Source organism: Cetorhinus maximus, chromosome 15 (genome assembly GCF_964194155.1).
Source record: "Cetorhinus maximus chromosome 15, sCetMax3.hap1.1, whole genome shotgun sequence".
In the NCBI taxonomy this organism is placed as follows: domain Eukaryota; kingdom Metazoa; phylum Chordata; class Chondrichthyes; order Lamniformes; family Cetorhinidae; genus Cetorhinus; species Cetorhinus maximus.
In genome coordinates, this window is record NC_135893.1 from 26386319 (window position 1) to 26403144 (window position 16826).

The window sequence follows — 16826 nt, forward strand, 5'->3', positions numbered from 1 at the left end:
TCAATCTAGTAAACCATTGCGGGGAGTTGACTCCTTACCCTCAAGGTGATTCTATAAAATTGTTCTGCGCCCTGTTTTACTGAAGCAATAATTTGTCAGACTTACCCAGTATCACCTCAGACTGCATTGGCATTGACAGGGCCGGGTGCTTCACCTCACAGCTGAACAAGGCATTATTATCCAGGTCAGGGTTCAAAGTCCAGGTGATCATGGCCCGGACTTCGACAGTCCCATCGCTGACGGGAATCTGTGTGTGCCGGAACAGATACTCTGGGTCGCTGGGATAAATCCACCTCGGGAACTCCCGGCTGATGACTGTCTCTGGAATCTTTTCTGCTTCAGTGGTCGCTGAGGCGACGCTATCGGTGATGCTCTGTGAGGGCCTCTCCGTGAAGAGCCTGCCTCCACCTTCAAAATCCAGCAAGGACAAAGATTTCTGCATCTTCGTGTCGTCCATATCCCGGCTGATAAGGTTCTGAGGGACTCGACTTTTCCTCATGCCTGCGTCTGAGGATGTCTGAGACACGTGGAGGACTTCAACCAGTTCACCGTCTCTCTTGAAATACACCTACCGGGAACACACACAAATGTTAAAACCTTCAGGGAACAGATAGGCAGGATTGTACACCAAGAGGTTTCAGGAACCTAAAATGTTTGGACTGTTCAGACTGTTCAAATGTTTGGACAAGCTATTCAGTTTCAATGGATCAAGCCACAACTGAGCCACCTTGTTACCACATCCTCAGACCCCTCTCAATCCTGAGGCTCGGGATTGTCAAAATAAGGCACGGTCCGGGATCAGACCATCTCATTTGTCTTTTTGTTTTGGCTGTTCCGGTGCTGCAGGAGTCATCAGCTGCCCTTGTAAATTGGGAAATTGACATGATGTACCTGGCAAGGGTTAAAAGAAAAGAAGAGAGCACAAGGGAGATATCTGGCCTGTGCAGAGCGCCATTGTGCTTGCTCCATTTCAAAGGGGCTCAGGTGCAAGGAGCTGCATTACAAAATACCTCAAAGTATCTGAGGTAGTGAGGGATCTGAGAATTCAAGGTACGGGTAAAATCAGACATTAAACTTCTGATTTGGCACAGATGGAAAGCAACAGCATTAGCACTGCCACAAGTTGGAAGCACATGGAATTCTGTCAGTCAGGCCGCTTAGCCTTTTTGAAGGAGGAAGGGGGGAGGAGAAACTAAAACAGCCTCTTTATGGCTTGACGCAACCACTTTATTCACGGTTCTTGTAAACAAAGATGGCTGTTAAGCGTTAAGTGAACTCTTGCGCTTAGTTCATCTGTTAGGGGACAGGGATACTTCAAAGGCTTGTGAAGGTGTTGCACAAAAGGGTAGAATCTTCAGTGTACTATAACCTGAAACAGTCAGAGGTGGCTCTGTCTTTGCAGTTGCAATCTGAGCATGACTGAGATCTTGTCTATCATATTAACAATGGTGCAGGCCTGGTACCACCTTAACAGCTGGGCCACACTGGCAATCGCCCTGCCCTCAGAGGCATGCTCAGACACCTACTGTCTAGTTCCCCCATACCATTGGCAGAGTCATTGGATTAGCCCCTAACCTGGCTTTTCTGCATAACATAGCAGGGAAAAACAAGGAGAGCGAGGGAGAAAATCAAAACGGAATAAAATTGCAGTCCATTCCCTCCTGCTGCCAACATACCGTGGGAGCCGGCTTCCCTCCAGAAACGATGCAGACCAGCGTGAAGTTCTGAGCCTCGTAGCGGCTGAAAGCTGCGGGTGCATCTGCTGCGATGACTGAGATTGAGGAAGGGGGTGCTGGAGGATAAAAACATTTGAGGTTTCAGCACGATTTACTGTATTACAGCAGAGCCAGTACATCTCAATAAGGAATGTCAGCGAGATTAATGCAGGTGAAAGTGGCGGTTTCCTGAGTGCAATTTGTCCTATCTCTAGAATGTCTTCCCTGTCTCTAGAACTTTATATCCATAACTGTAGTTCTTGCAGCAGTAAGTTTTACTGGGCATACAACTTATTGCCCAAGCAATGCAACTTTGCAAAAATGGGTTAAATTTACAGGCATGGCAAACTATCTGGCCTCATTGGCCAATCTGATTGGGCGGCAGCTCTTAAGGGCGAGACTTCCTCCCACTGAGGGGCAGGAGTCCCACTCTCTCCACGTTTAGCCCACTGGAAATGCGTTAAGGCTGCGGGGCGAGCTTCTTTCAGGTGTGTCAGCTGCCGGCCGACTCTGCTTCTGGCTAGTGTGAGGTGGGGAGGCAGGCAGTCTGTCCCCCACCCGTAAAATCCAGCCCCTGGTATTTGAGAATACTCTCTTCCCTATATTTATGATTCATCACAGACGGACAGGATATAGATCTCACCCTCCTTGTTAAGAGACTTTAATGTGCGCAAGTCATACGTACACAAATCCCTGAAGGTGGCAAGACAAATTGATAAGGCTGTTAGAAACAAAGCATTTGACATGCTAGGCTTTTTAAATGGAAGCATAGAGCACAAAAGCAAGGAAGTTATGCTAAACCATTGGTTCGGCCACAACTGGAAGGCACCACACTTTAGGAAGGATGTGTAGGCCTTAGAAAGGAGATTTACTAGAGCGGTACCAGGGACGAGGGACTTCACTTATTTTAAGAGAAGCTGGGACAATTCTAGTTAGAGCAAAGAAATTTAAATTCAATAGAGATGTTCAAAATTATCAAGGCTTCAATCGTGTAAAGAAGAGCAACTGTTTCCAAGGGCAGGAGGGTCGGTAATCAGAGGGCATCAATTTAAGGTAATCATTAAACTAGCCTGGGGGAGAGGAGGAGAATTCTTTTACACAGTAAATTGTTATGATGAGGAATACACTTGTCTGAAAGGGTGGTGGAAGCAGATTCAATAGTAACTTTCAAAGAGGAAGTGGATATATACTTGACAAGGAAAAACGTGCAAGACTATGAGAAAAAGCAGGGTAATGGGACTAACTGGATAGCTCTTTGAAAGCACTAGCACAGACAGCATAGACCAAGGCCTGAATTTTCTCCATGCCAGCGAGCCTCCCCATCATAGCAAAGATGGCGGATGCGCCTGGAAATGGAAGTTCCGCCCCCTGAACATGGCACCTACCATTTTCACAGGGGTGGCAATGGGCCCACGTTGGGGTTTGCGCACGCGCGTTGCACGGCGGCAGCTGCCCATTCAGGTTCACTTTCAAGTCGGATTTTGGTCTCACACGCGTGTGAAACATGACGTGCGCAGACCTGGTAGGAGCAGGTCAGAACTTGTGAATTTCTCCAGACAGTCAGGGTCCGTCCCCCTTTGGAGAGATGCAGGTACCCATGTGGAATTTAATTTAAATTTGTCTTAACCGTTTCAGAATTGGCAAAAACTCAACTCAAACTGTCCCGCATTAACCCAAGGGTGTAGGAGGGTTGGTTGCTTGACCTGCAGGGCAGCTTGTTTTTGCCTCTACTGACTCACGCACCCAGGTGTCAAGAAGAAATTTGTGCTTGAGAAGGACACATTTTGCTTTGTGTGAAAGAAGGCAGAATATGGGCATGGTACCCTCATACACAGACGCCATAGAAGCCAGTTAACATGAGCAGCCAAGGGCCAGAGGGAGAGCAGAACATCAGGAGGAAGAGACAGCACTGTGCACACCAGGAAGGAGGAGGAGGAGAGGCAGGACAACCAGGTACTACCCTGAGGGAGGGGTGTACAGGCCTAGGACATCCTACCTCAATATGACGGAGAACAAGTGCCGAAGGCAACTGAGGCTAAGCCGTGAGGTGGTGACAACAGGACCAGGGAGAGAAATCATGGGCCTCTGTGTTTCTCCTCTTTCCAGGGCCCTTAATCCCCACACCCACCCGCAACTGCCCCCCCTCTACTTAACCCTTCCCTCAACCATGCATGATATTTTTCCACCTTTCAAGATTCATCAATTAATTCATTGATCAGAGAAAGGTCCTAGTAAAATTATACGCCCATTGCTGGTGTCTGGTTACAAACATCATCCGATTATATATGCAGCATGGGTCATTAATATTAAGAGCAGCGACAATATAATGCGGTGTTAGTTTGTGTGAGCCTTATAGCTGATCCCACTGCAACCGTTTAACAAACCAGAGCGTACAAAGTTTACTTTGTCAGCATCATGTAATATTGTTAGTTTGACAGGAAAATAACGTATTAGTTATTTATAACACTGTGCAGACGATAAAACACTGATTTCGGTGACTGCCTTAGTCTCATTAACATGTTCTGCACATTGCATCATATTGACATGGTAACAGTAAATTCATATCTGGAAGAAAGATTCAATACTTGTAACCCGGATAAACTGCACAAGACTTTTTCCATTCCCTAGAAGAATTAGAAGACTTTCTCCTGCCTGGGTGCATGATATTATTCAATACAATTATTTCACAGAGGTGGTGTAATTGGATTCTATTTTATCCTTAATCTCACAGCATAGAAAGATCAAATGATTCCTGAGAAAAAAAGTGAAATGATTTAACAACATAGGTCTTCACTGTCGGTGAGAAGCATTGGAGTCCTCAGGTGTCTCTGTATGTCACAACTTTTAAGAGGCCAGAGGACAAAGACTGAATGGTTCACAATTATATCTGTGTTTTCTTGATTAGCAAGTCTGAAGACTCTGCGAGATTGCTGCTTTTCACTACAATATATTTTCAATATCTATAATGCAACACAACTTAATCATGGGCAGAATATTGCCATCAGCGTGTGGGGGCGGGCCCGACATGTAAAATGACACGCGATGACTTTGGGCGTGCGTCCCGATGTCATCGCGCGTCATTTTGACATTGCATTTGGTGGGCACGCGCAAGAGGCAGCTGCGTGCCTGTCGAACAGTCAACAGCCTATTAAGATTATTAATAAAGCAATTAAAGTTGTAAACAACGTTGCCCATCCAACCGTTGGTGCCAACAGGCGAAGAGCCCAAGCGGCCTTCGCATTTTTCAGGAAACCTGATCCACGAGCGGGATGAGGTTTCCTGAAACTTGTATAAAATAAATAAATATATTTTCCTGACTTCACAAACATGTCCCAGCCCATGTGATACTGTCACATGAGGGAACATGTTTAAATAATTTTTAACGTTATTATTTAAAAACTTTTATTAACAATTTAATCTCCCTGAGGCAGCTCTGTGCTGGCCCCAACTCTCCCTCCTCCTCCTGCCTGCACAGGTAGCGCTGAGCACTACCGGCCGCGCGTTAAGCTGGGCGGGCAACAATTGGCTTCGCACTCGCCCCTGCCCACTCCTGCCCAGCCCGCCTGACATAGGTAACATTCTACTTATGATATTGCATTCCTCAAACAGCTCATAAAAACACCAAGATAGAGTGGGATAATAGGTGAGTAGACAAAAGGACAAGATTGAAGTCAATGGAAAAGGCTCTTGAGACTCATATGCAGGATAAAACGGGTTACTATTTCACTATGAGCCCATTATGTACTCCTGTCCTAGCAATTTCGCCCCACAAAGCAACAAAACAAACAGAACTCCAGCCATGATTCCATCCTCTGTTTGCAAGACAATTATGGATGACAAAGGCCTTTCAGCCCAACTCATCTCATCCATCCGGAATGACATACAAACATACGTGTTAGGAGCAGGAATAAGCGATTCGGCCCCTCGAGTCTGCTCCGCCATTTGATAACACTGCCTACATTATACCAGTGACTACAACTCAAAAGTATTTAAATGGCTATAAAGTAATTTGATACATTGTGAAAGAAGCTGTATAAAGTAGGTTTTGTCTTTATTTCATTACGTTTGCATGTAACTAGCACTGTGACTGTAGCAATGGTGAAATTGGAGGTCCAATGCTTTTCTCTAGCGATAATTAATCAAACAGCAATCAACTGATGTTAGGAAAGTGGCTACAAAGAAAACACTACATTTACAAAGTAATTCAACTCTGTAGCTAATATGGCCTTACCATTCTGACATCTCTGATGCCAACCTACAATATACATAAATGGCATCTGCTCCTTTTACGCTAATGACACTGTCCCCAGGATTTGTCAATCAGTCAACTATCACAGCTTAGGAAAAATATAGATTAAATTGTTAATCTGAATTGTTCAGAGAAGAATGATACAAGGTACATAAATTCAGTATGGCCTCAACTCAAGAACTGGATTGTTTCCCCCTCCCCCAGAAGCTGTCATACAAGTTGTGTTGTATACTGTCAATTTACAACCTAAGATTGAGTTAATGAATAAAAAACTCAAAGCAAAAAGAGTGACACTCCCACCCCACACTCCTGACCCCTTCCACAGCACCCCACCCCCTCATCCCCCCAAAAGCCCCCAGCCTCACCTGACCATCTCCAACACTCCCCGCCTCAGCATCCAATTAGATCTAAAATAGAGATTCCACTCCATTTTTCAAGCAAGAATTTTCTTCAGTTGCTGCACTGCTGTTTACTTTTGGGCAGCTTTGTGGTTTTCTGGGGGGGTAGGAGGAGCTTTTAAAAAAAGAAATCAGAAAGGTTGGAAGCAGTGCTGGAACTCACTAAAATTGACCTGACTGGCTTTAAAACAATCAGAATCTCAGGATCACGGTTCCGATTTTTAAAAAGTCGGACTTTCAGGTCTGCAGCTCTGCCCTCGGGCTGCTCAGGCAGGGGGACAACCGGATACTCCATTCAGAGCAACGAGCATGTCCCCAACCCCACCCCATTCCCCTCTCCCCCCCGTGTTTGGCACCATCTGCACCCCTTCTCCCGGGCTTTGAGTGTACAGACCTAGGACAGCCTACCTCAAAATGACGAAGAAGCAGTGTCGATGGCGACTGAGGCTGGGCCGTAAGGCGGTGTCAGATGTATGTCACATGACCCAGCAACAACTCGAGCCATGCTCTATTGCCTCCACACCCTGCCAGTGGCTATAATGGTATTCGTCACTCTCAATTTTTATGCCTCAGGCTCTTACCAGAGCTCATCGGGAGACCTGTCTGGTATATCCCAATCAGCAGCACAGAGCTGCCTTAAAGCTGTAACTAATGCTCTCTTTGCTCATGAGGGGGATCACATTAATTTCCCTATACATTTGGCATCTCAGACACAAACAGCCGTGGCCTTTTCCCAATTAGCAGGCTTCCCTCAGCTGAAGAGTGTTATGGATTGCGCCCATGTTGCCATAAAGGCTCCAACTCATAATTCGGACACCTTCGTCAAATGAATGTCTTTCCACTCACTCAACGTCCAGGTTGTTTGTGATCACAACAAGGTCTTTCTTCAAGTGTGTGCAAGGTTTCCAGGTAGCTGCCATGACTCCTTCAAACTAAGGAGTTCCCAACTCTCTCAGCTATTTCAGCCACCAACGCAGATCCCTGGTTGGCTTCTAGGGGACAAGGGCTACCCCTCAAGAACTTGGCTAATGACTCCCACCCCCCCACCCCAACATTAGGAGTCCTCAAACTGAGGCAGAGTGCAACTACAGCAGGAGCCTTGTTGTCACAAGCAGTACAATCGAGCAGGCCTTTGGCATTCTAAGATTTCACTTCAGGTGCCTCGGTCGCTCAGGTGGAGCTCTGCTGTATGCCCCAGCGAGGGTATCAAGAATAGCAATGGTGTGCTGCATGCTGCACAACATTGCATTGCAGAGGGATCTAGAAATCGATGATGACGACGCTGCGGGCAGAGCTCCAACCTTGGAGGAGGAGGAGGAGGCTGAGAAAGATGATGAGGAGGAGGAGGAATCCCCGGGCCATTCTGACAATTCCCAAAAGGAGGAGGATAAGGCGGCCGCCAATGGCCGAGCAGCTGTGAGGCACGGTCATGTAGCCAGGGCTGACTCTGTGCAGCAGGGGATCATTACCAGGCATGTCCTTGTGCAAAATCAATTCACATAAAGCCTCCAAACTCACAATTGCCATCAGCCAGTCCCTGGTGAGCAACTTCAAAGTAATGAACCTTTTACATTGACACCACAATGACTCAGGGGAATGCATACCCCCCACAAGGGAGAGAATCAACATCAATGAGTTTGACTCAGTTACAGTAAAGTGGCTGAAACCCTTACTATTAAAACCACATGTCTCAGCACATTACAAATACACATGGTAAGGAGTCCTTTACAACCTGGTCCCCTCACATAAGCTCCAGTGCCTGAAAATAAGGTGTCAAAGCCACCACCTTGCCTATAAACCAACCATCCCACAATGTTGAGAGTGACATGACTTAAGACTTTACACTCTCTACGTGCTGATAGGATTGCATATGCCAGCAACAATGCAGACAAGGCACACTGTGCATGATGAGCCCACAACTGAGCAACAACAGGTCTTTGAATGAATTTGAGCACCATCAATTCCAGCCAATGGTCCAGTTTCTGGTCTGGGCGCCATATGCAACATTCACAACTCCCTTACAAAGTATACCCTCCGCCAACTGGAATGCAAATGCTGCCAAGTAGTGGGGGCAGCAGACGAGCAAAATTCCCTGGAACATACATGGCATGTCGAGCTGTGACGCGTACACCTATGAAAATGTGTGACAATGCGTGTGAATGAGTGCCTTGCACCCAGCATTCATGCAAGAGATGCACCTGCTGCCATCATGTGTTTGTGGAGTAATTCTGATCACTGAGCCTGCCCTAAAGCTGAGTTTGGATGGACAATGATAGAAGCAAGGGGCATCTCAAGAGCTTGAGCCTTTGGACACTGCAACCTCACGTGAAAGACCGGAGAAGGTAGAAGCTCTCCAATGCCTCACAAATATGGGCACATTGCTCCCGATGATGTCAATGCGAGATGGACCTCAATAGGCTGCCTTCATTATACAAACATACGAATCAGAAGTAGCGTTAGGCCATTTGGCTCTCAAGCCTGCTCCACCATTCAATAGAATAATGGTTGATCTGATTGTGGCCTCATCTCCACATTCTGCCTACCCCCGATAACCTTTGACCCCCTTGTTAGTCAAGAATCTATCTACCTCCGCCTTAAAAATATTCATTGATCCTGCCTTCACTGCTCCCTGGGGAAGAGTTCCAAAGATTCACAGCCCTACGAGAGAAAGAATTTAAATGGGAGGCCCCTTATTTTTAAACTGTGTTCCTGGTAAGAATGCCCTTCACAATGTTACCATTCTTTTGGAGATCTGTGGTGTACAAACACACACTGAGTCAAAAATGAGTGTCAGTAAATATTTTCCAAAAGTGCTCAAATGCAATGTATACAATGTGAATATCGAAACCATGGTGAACCCATTAGTGCTCTATGCGAGATGATGCCCAGGGCTCCTACAAAGTGCCTCCTCCATGCAGCCTCGGAGCGTTGGACACAGGCTGCTCACTTCCTGGTCTATACAGCAATGAGGAGTGTGGTGGCTAGCCTCATTGCACAAGCACCTGTCGGGGACCTCCTTCCGACTGCAGCCTCTCCATCTCTACATAGGGGTAGCCATGGTCACTGGCACATGTGGAGCAGACAAAGGCTCTGGTGGAGGGGCTGGTGAGGTGGAAGAAGGTGAGGGTGCTGAGAGGTTTCTGGTGTCTTCACCAAATGTCTGACGCTGGGTCAGGGAATTTTTAGAATTCAGGTTCGAGGAGCTGGAAGTTTTCCCACATCTGCACACCCAAGGTGCGGATGAAAATCTAGGCCCAACTGTTTGTAGATCACAATGGATTATTGTAGAATCCATTAGGGCACTACTGTCTCAGCTAGGATCTACGGTTTAAATTTACCTTGATCAAGAGGGACATACATTTCCCGTCTAATATCACACACAAAATAAGCTTTTATACTCAAGCTCATTTTCATTGGCCATTGTCACTGCCCCACCAAAAAATTCACAGCATGTCACCTGCTGAAGATAAAAGTCTAGCTAACCTGACAGGTTAATGAATAAAGGCACTAAGCTGTATAGCACAAAGCTATACATATTGTAAGATACCAGGTTAAAATCTGAGTGCATACTCAGTTACACTCTTCTCGCCTGGGACAGCAATTCAGCTGAGTTCAGTGAAAATCAGCCATGATTTCTGCTTATGACCTTCCCCCAGCAGGAAAAAGTGGACACTGAGTCCCCAATGCCCTGCATGATTATATTTTATGATGACACTCACTTGTCCAGGTTTACAGATGAAGAGTAATTTCTTGGGAAAAGTGTTAGAAGTGAAGCCTGTACCTCGACCACAGTCAACGTGCAGTGGAGGAAAGTGAAGTGGGAAATCCAGATGAATAACCTGCCTTGTGTTTCTTACTAGTGAGCTGATTCATTAAAGTGGAAATAATTTGTAGCAAGATCAGCGGAACTGAAACATCTAAATCCAGGTTTTATAATTGAATAGGAGAAATAAGAGATAAAGAAAGGGTAATGTGTGTCACATCCAATTATTGTTTTGCTGTACTGACCTCTATTAATATGTGGTGTGTGGGTTAGGCTCATCATACTAATGGATGCCCTACAGTGCGATGATAATTTGTTGTGACAATGATCCAGACGCAGCCCTTTTGTGGTTTTATAATCAACCAAACTTTTCTGCTGCCTCATGAATGTGATATCACTCATGCCATTAACAGGAGAAGGAATTAGCAGTTTCAGTTCCATTACAAAGCGATGGGATGGCGGGATTGATGCTGGGAGCTGAGGCCTGGATCTCGACCCATGTCTCTCAGGAGAGACACCGAGCGAAGGTCATGGCCTTCCCTTCAGGGACAGATAGAAAATGGCCAGGTGGACTCTCGCTGGGCAATGTTCAAGTGTCTGCCATCTGCCAGCCTACAGGGGTGGTCACTCTCCCATGCACGGGACAGAGACTCACAGTGTCTCCGGAACACGGACACTAAAGTTTCCATGGAAAGATTCCTCCCTGCTCTTCAGAAGGTGCTGACTGAAACTGGGGCACAGCACTGCAACTGTATCATCTCCCTTGAGTGACTTATTACCAAATTTGTTATCTTAGGAAGGAATACAGCGGGCTGGAGGTTGAGATTGAACCAACGAGAACTCCTAAGCGATGTAAACCTATTCTCAGTTGGTCTACTTTCCTCTTGCCACTGGAGAATGTGTCTTCTTCACACTTCACTTGGGGCTGAATTTTATTTTGATTGGGCTAGTGCACGCTTGACCCGATTGGGCGCGAAATCGTGCGAGATGATGTCGGACGGGCGTCCTGACGTCATCCTGAGCTCGTGCGATATTTCACTCTGCGGGCAAGCGCAAAAGTCGGAAGCGCGCCCACTAACAATTAAGAGGGTAATTAAGCCTATTAACGGAGCAATTGTCTGTTATTTTTCATAGCCCATCCAACCGTATGGTTGGCGGACGGGCGAATTGGCCAGGCGGCCTTTACATTTTTCATCCAACCTCAACCAAGGGTGGGATGAGGTTTCCAATATTAAATAAAATAAAAATCTGTGGGCAGCATTTTTACCATCTATATGTTCAGGTGCCTGATTGTGATGCTTGGATTTTTTTTTCTCTGATTTTCAAAACTTTATTTCGTGGGTTTCGGGTCTGCAGCTCCCCGAGGCAGCTGTCAGCCTTCAGGCAGCTTCCTCTCAGCGCTCACCCACGCCCACGTAGATGTCATTGCCTGCCCTCTTCCCGCCCCCCCCACTCCGGCAGCGCTGAGCTTTTCAGCGCACGCTTCACTTTGGCTGGCTGTTAGTTGGCCAGTCAGTGTGAAATCGCCGTCGGGGGGCCGATTGCAGTCAGCTGCCCGTTTCCCGGCTGATCTCGGGCCTGCTGCCGAGCTGAAAATTCAGGCCTTGAAGATTGTGTGGGAACTGCTCACTGCCCAGCTGTTCTAATAGAACCTTTGCATCATTGCTATTGTCACGGGCAATCTTAAGGTATTCCCTTTTATTGCCCATGACCAAATATGTGGATGTGTGTATGCTCTTACTTTCGGACAGATTGAGTCAATTTGAATAACCCAGCAGCAAGCTTTTGTATTTTAAAATGAAGGGAGTTAATTTATTTCTCACACACTTGCCTCGGAGGTTAACGAAAACATGACATTTCACTCATATGACTCACCCACACTACCACACGCACAATAACTAGATAACAGTTGATGGTAAAACAGTAATTATAAAAATGGAATTTAACTCAGTCCCCATTTTGGTGCAGGCCTGATGTTTCATGGTCAAGTTGTTACTTTAGCTAAAGCAAAGGGGTTAAAAATGAGGAGAGTTCTCAGTAGTTATGATGGTTCCTAGAGTTGATCTGCCCAGAGGTTGTTTTCACAGGTAGGTTTGAAAATGGAATGGGTTAGAGGAGAGAAAGAGACTTAGTTTCTCTTTCAAAATATTGTAGGAAGTTAATTTGCTGCTTAACTGGCTGCAGCATTAAAAGATAATTTTAAAGGCTACATTTTAAGAAATAGTAAAACTGGAACTTAAGGTGGCTCCTCAGAGCTACCAGAAAAGCAATGTAAATTTTCTGTTATATCTTTATCAAGGAGCCAAGATGGCTGCTATATCATATGACCTCACATCAATGTCGAGTCATGTTCCCAAATAAGTGATTCTGGTAATAATAGACTTAAGTCTTCTCCTATCTGTAATTTTTTCAATGGCCAAACCCTTTAGATTTGACAAGGCAAACTTGCATTTTTATAATGAAAGTGTCGATGGAGTTTTGTTTATCTCATGGCCAATACTCAGTGATTCAATATCATAAAAGGTATTTTTGTCCCCTTGTCCTCTTGAGAGATGAGATAGTTTAATCCATAAAAAGTCTGGTAAGTCTGAGGAGCCATTTTAAGTTCCAGTTTTATTATTTCTTAAAATGTAGTCTTTAAAAATATCTTTCAAGATTTATAATAACATCACACAGGTATTGTGCCATGACGCTATGAATTCTGGGATGCTTTTGCAACCATTGCGTTGTGGACAGGAATGTCAGAACTGATTCTGATATCAGTACAGTTGAAATCAATGTGAGGGCATAATCCTGAGGCACAAAGTTCTCTGGCAGGCTACACTTCAAGCCTTCTCACCACAGCAACAATGGTGCAACTGATATGCCAGAAGCTCGAAGAAGCTTCAGTGGCCTTTGTACATTCATGAGGTAGCCCCAATGGTATGGTGCCACTTCACCCCATTTCAGCAACAGAGAGAAAACAGTACAGGCTGGGCCCAAGATGGCAGAGGCAACCCATGTGCCACTGTCAGCACTAGCCTATGAATGCTGCCAGCAGTGTTCCCAGTCAGAGGTGCCCTGGGAAACCCTCATGAGAAGAATGCCTCTGAACCTTGGATCATTTAAGTTGGAGGGTGCTCTCTGACATTACACCATAACGTTGACTCTAGTAGCATGAGCAAAGGGGCCAGGAAAGGAGGAGTAAATTTGAGAGAGAAAATAGATTTTACAGATAAGAAATGCTTCCTGCTCCTTTTTCCTCAAGGTATTATATCACTCCAGCATCAGCACTAAGGCTAGAAAGCTGGCCAATCCCAATTTACCTCTGCTAGAGACATTTCCACATTTCGACAGGGGTTTAATAGCCATTTCACTGCCGTGGGTCAGCCAACATTAACCCAACTACAAAGAACACAATTCAGGACTCGCTGTGCATTAGTCGCATTCTTTAAAAGCTCATTTCATGAGAGGTCTTGGCTGGCCTTGTGGACGCAGTGCATGAACAGATTTTTCAGTTATTTGAAGTCAAGATCAGCAAGGCCTGCCATGAAATTGCCAACAGAGAGCGAATGCTGTACGAATCTTAGACTGCTGGAAGAAGTTCTGCAACTTTTGGAAATCCCAATCCTTAACAGAAGCTCTCTGAGACGGAACAGATTGTGAACCCATCTATAGCTGGCTGCTTGCAATGTACGCGTTCTAATATGAACCAAATATAGTGTGATAACTGAGATTAATGTGCTACTAGGCTACAAATTGTAAAGCCACTCATATGTAGAGAAAATTCAGCCTGACTGTTCGTGTAAATTCATGCTTGTTGGAAAGGCTACAATGAAGGCAGGTGATTCTTTGGGAACAAAGAAAGAGGTTTTGTGTGGGGAAGGAGTAGGTACATTCTATGCCATTTATCTTTGAAAATGCTCAAACTGGATTATACTGGCTATCAATTGGCACTGCAAGAATTTCAAAAGTGCTTCTCTGATCCACCTACGCAAACAACTATACCCTTGTGTGTTATCAATAACTTGAGTTAAAAGGTGACATTTTTCTTACAATCCCAGAACGGAGGTAGCATGGGAGGCTGTAGTTTCTGTGAAAAGGTCATGTTTCCATGGGAGGCTTAGCTCTGTGATTTTATTAGCCATGAAACCCTTCTCTGAGTAGAGTCTCTGAAGTGGAAGAGTCGGCGAGGGGGGGAGGCAGAACGTTTTGCTGTCAAGTACCTTTTGACTACATACATGGGCCTAAATACGAGCTAAACACAACACATCTGTGGTTAATATAGAAGTATTTAGGCAGAAAATGTAACTGCAGAATGAATCACAGAATTACTATAGTGCAGAAGGAGGCCATTCAGCCCATCATATTTGCACCAGCTCTCTGAATGAGCAATTCACTTACTGCCATCTTCCCCCTTCTTCCCACAACTCAACCTTTTCGGATAACAGTCTAATACCCTTTTAAAGGCTTCAATTGAACCTGCCTCCACCACAATCTCAGGCAGTGCATTCTACTTAAGCACTCGATGCCTGAAAAATTTTCCTCATGTCGCTTTTGCTTCTTTCACCAATTACTTTAAATCTGTGCCCTCTTGTTCTCAATCCTTTCACAAGTGGGAACAGTTTCTCCGTGTCTACTTTGCCCAGACCTCTCATGATTTTGAATACCTCAAGCAAATCTCCTCTTAATCTTCTTTTCTCCGAAGAAAACAGTCCTAACTTGTCCAATCTATCTTCATAGCTGAAGTTCCTCATCCCTGGGACCCATTCTTTTCTGCACTCTCTCCAACGCCTCCCCATCCTTCCTAAAGTATGGTACCCAGGACTGGACGCAATACTCCAGCTCAGGCCGAACAAGTTCATAACCTCCTTGCTTCCTTTTGATTTCTGTTGTCCTGCCTCAAGTCCTACTTCCCAATATGGCTGCAGTCCAGCAGCATTCCAACTTATCCACTGTTAATGTCGTACACATTTTTGAAAATAGATCTCTGGGATGTTTGAATTTTGGAATGTGGTGCTCCAGGGCAGAGCTACAGTTGGTGGAAGCAGATTTGGGTCTGGCGATCATTGTGGCCACCTCTCTGCCCACGTGGCTTTGTTGATGGGAGATCATGCACCCTGTGAACTGCGGCACTGACTTTGGCTTCCAAATTCCCACTGTGCGCTCTTGCTGTGTGAAACTCTGTGCTGGGGGACCTCAATTGTTAATATTACTGGGCTCCCGATCATCTTAGGATTGGAAAATCTAAGGCATCACAAAATCCAGAGAAATAGTAGCAGAAGGATCCAACCCCTTCCATCAATTTTAGCAAGGAGGGTTCATAGAGCGATGGTACCAGAGCAGGCTTCAGACAGACTTGGAGATGCAGAGTGCAGGCTCACCAACTCTGAAGCTTTTCCAGAACTTTCCGGTTCTTTGAACGAGCTATTCAATTAGTCCCATTCCCTCTGCTCTCTCCACATAGCCCTGAAAAACTTTCACCCTCAAGAATTTGTCAACTTTCCTTTTGAAAGTTACTATTGAATCTGCTTCCACTACCCTTTCAGGCAGCGCATTCCAAATCATAACAGCCGGGTGTGCAAAAAAAAATGTTCCCACCTCATTTCTAGCTCGTTAAGTGGAGAATGCTGGACCATGTATGCTGTATGCCTACTTCATTTGGCTGTGGAAAGCTGTGTGGCGAGGCCTGGATACTGAGAGAGAGTTAAGAACTCAAGCAGTCAGAATGACAAGGCTAAGGCAAATAGGGAAGACTTCTTTGGCCTAAGGTCTAATGTGCAGCAAGTGCCAGCTGGCGTGGCATATGCTGCAGTAGCCTCAGTAAAGACCATAAGGAATGCGAGTATATCTCACATTGATGCTCAGACTGCAGCCCTGGGGAAGCTTTGGATGACAAAATACAAGAAGCTGTGAAGGATTGTTTCAACTCATTAGGAAAATGTGACTGCTGGCTTTCATATTAACTTCTCTCATTAGCAGCAAGACTGCAAACTACTCTACCTGAGGGACTGTACTATCTCCTACTGTGTTCTAATAACCTGTGCATGTGGAGTGAACATGCCCTCTGCAGTATGATGTGAGATAGCATGCTTGGCTTTCATGCTGGAGACTGCCCTATGCCAATAGCTTGTCCAGTACAATTATCAGTAGAACATACCTACACACATATGGACATACGAATTAGGAGCAGGAGTAGGCCACTCGGCCCCTCGAGCCTGCTCTGCCATCCAATAAGATCATGGCTGATCTGACTTCTCCCCATTCCCACCTACCCCCTATAACTTATCACTCCCTTGCTTATCAAGAATCTATCTACCTCTGTCATGGGTAAGGAATTCCAACCTCTGAACCCTTAGTTATAGGGGCAATACCTTCAGGATTGTTTGAATTTGGGAGGCAATGGTTGGCTTGTTTCCTCAGTAGTGGGGAAGTGTCTTTCGGAATCACTAGCTCCTCAAACACCACACCAACAACCCCTTAGGGACTACAACATGTAGGACTCACTGATTTAAGAAAAAGCACAAAAAGGCATAAATACTTGGTAAACTCATCTTATCCATTCACTTGGTGCTCCTTCAGGGGAAAGATGTTGTTGCTCCTTACCCTCCTGTCATGGGTCCTACTAAGAGTTGCTGAATTTAAAGCTAATGCCTCCATCAATGACAATAATGTGGAGGATACAGTTTGTGACTTCCTCATCAGGGTAGATGTGAACACAC

The 16826-nt window shown here is 45.4% G+C and overlaps 1 protein-coding gene across 1 annotated transcript in view; it reads right to left on the bottom strand.

The window, feature by feature from the left end:
- The window catches only part of LOC144691194 (immunoglobulin superfamily member 21-like), a 286249-nt gene that overhangs the window by 98056 nt on the left and 171367 nt on the right, over positions 1-16826 (bottom strand). The window contains exons 5-6 of the mRNA XM_078559256.1: positions 1677-1792; positions 106-568 (exon numbers count right to left, since the gene is read on the bottom strand). Of these exons, the coding sequence (XP_078415382.1) occupies positions 106-568; positions 1677-1792 (579 nt within the window). The remainder of the gene's footprint in view (positions 1-105; positions 569-1676; positions 1793-16826) is intronic.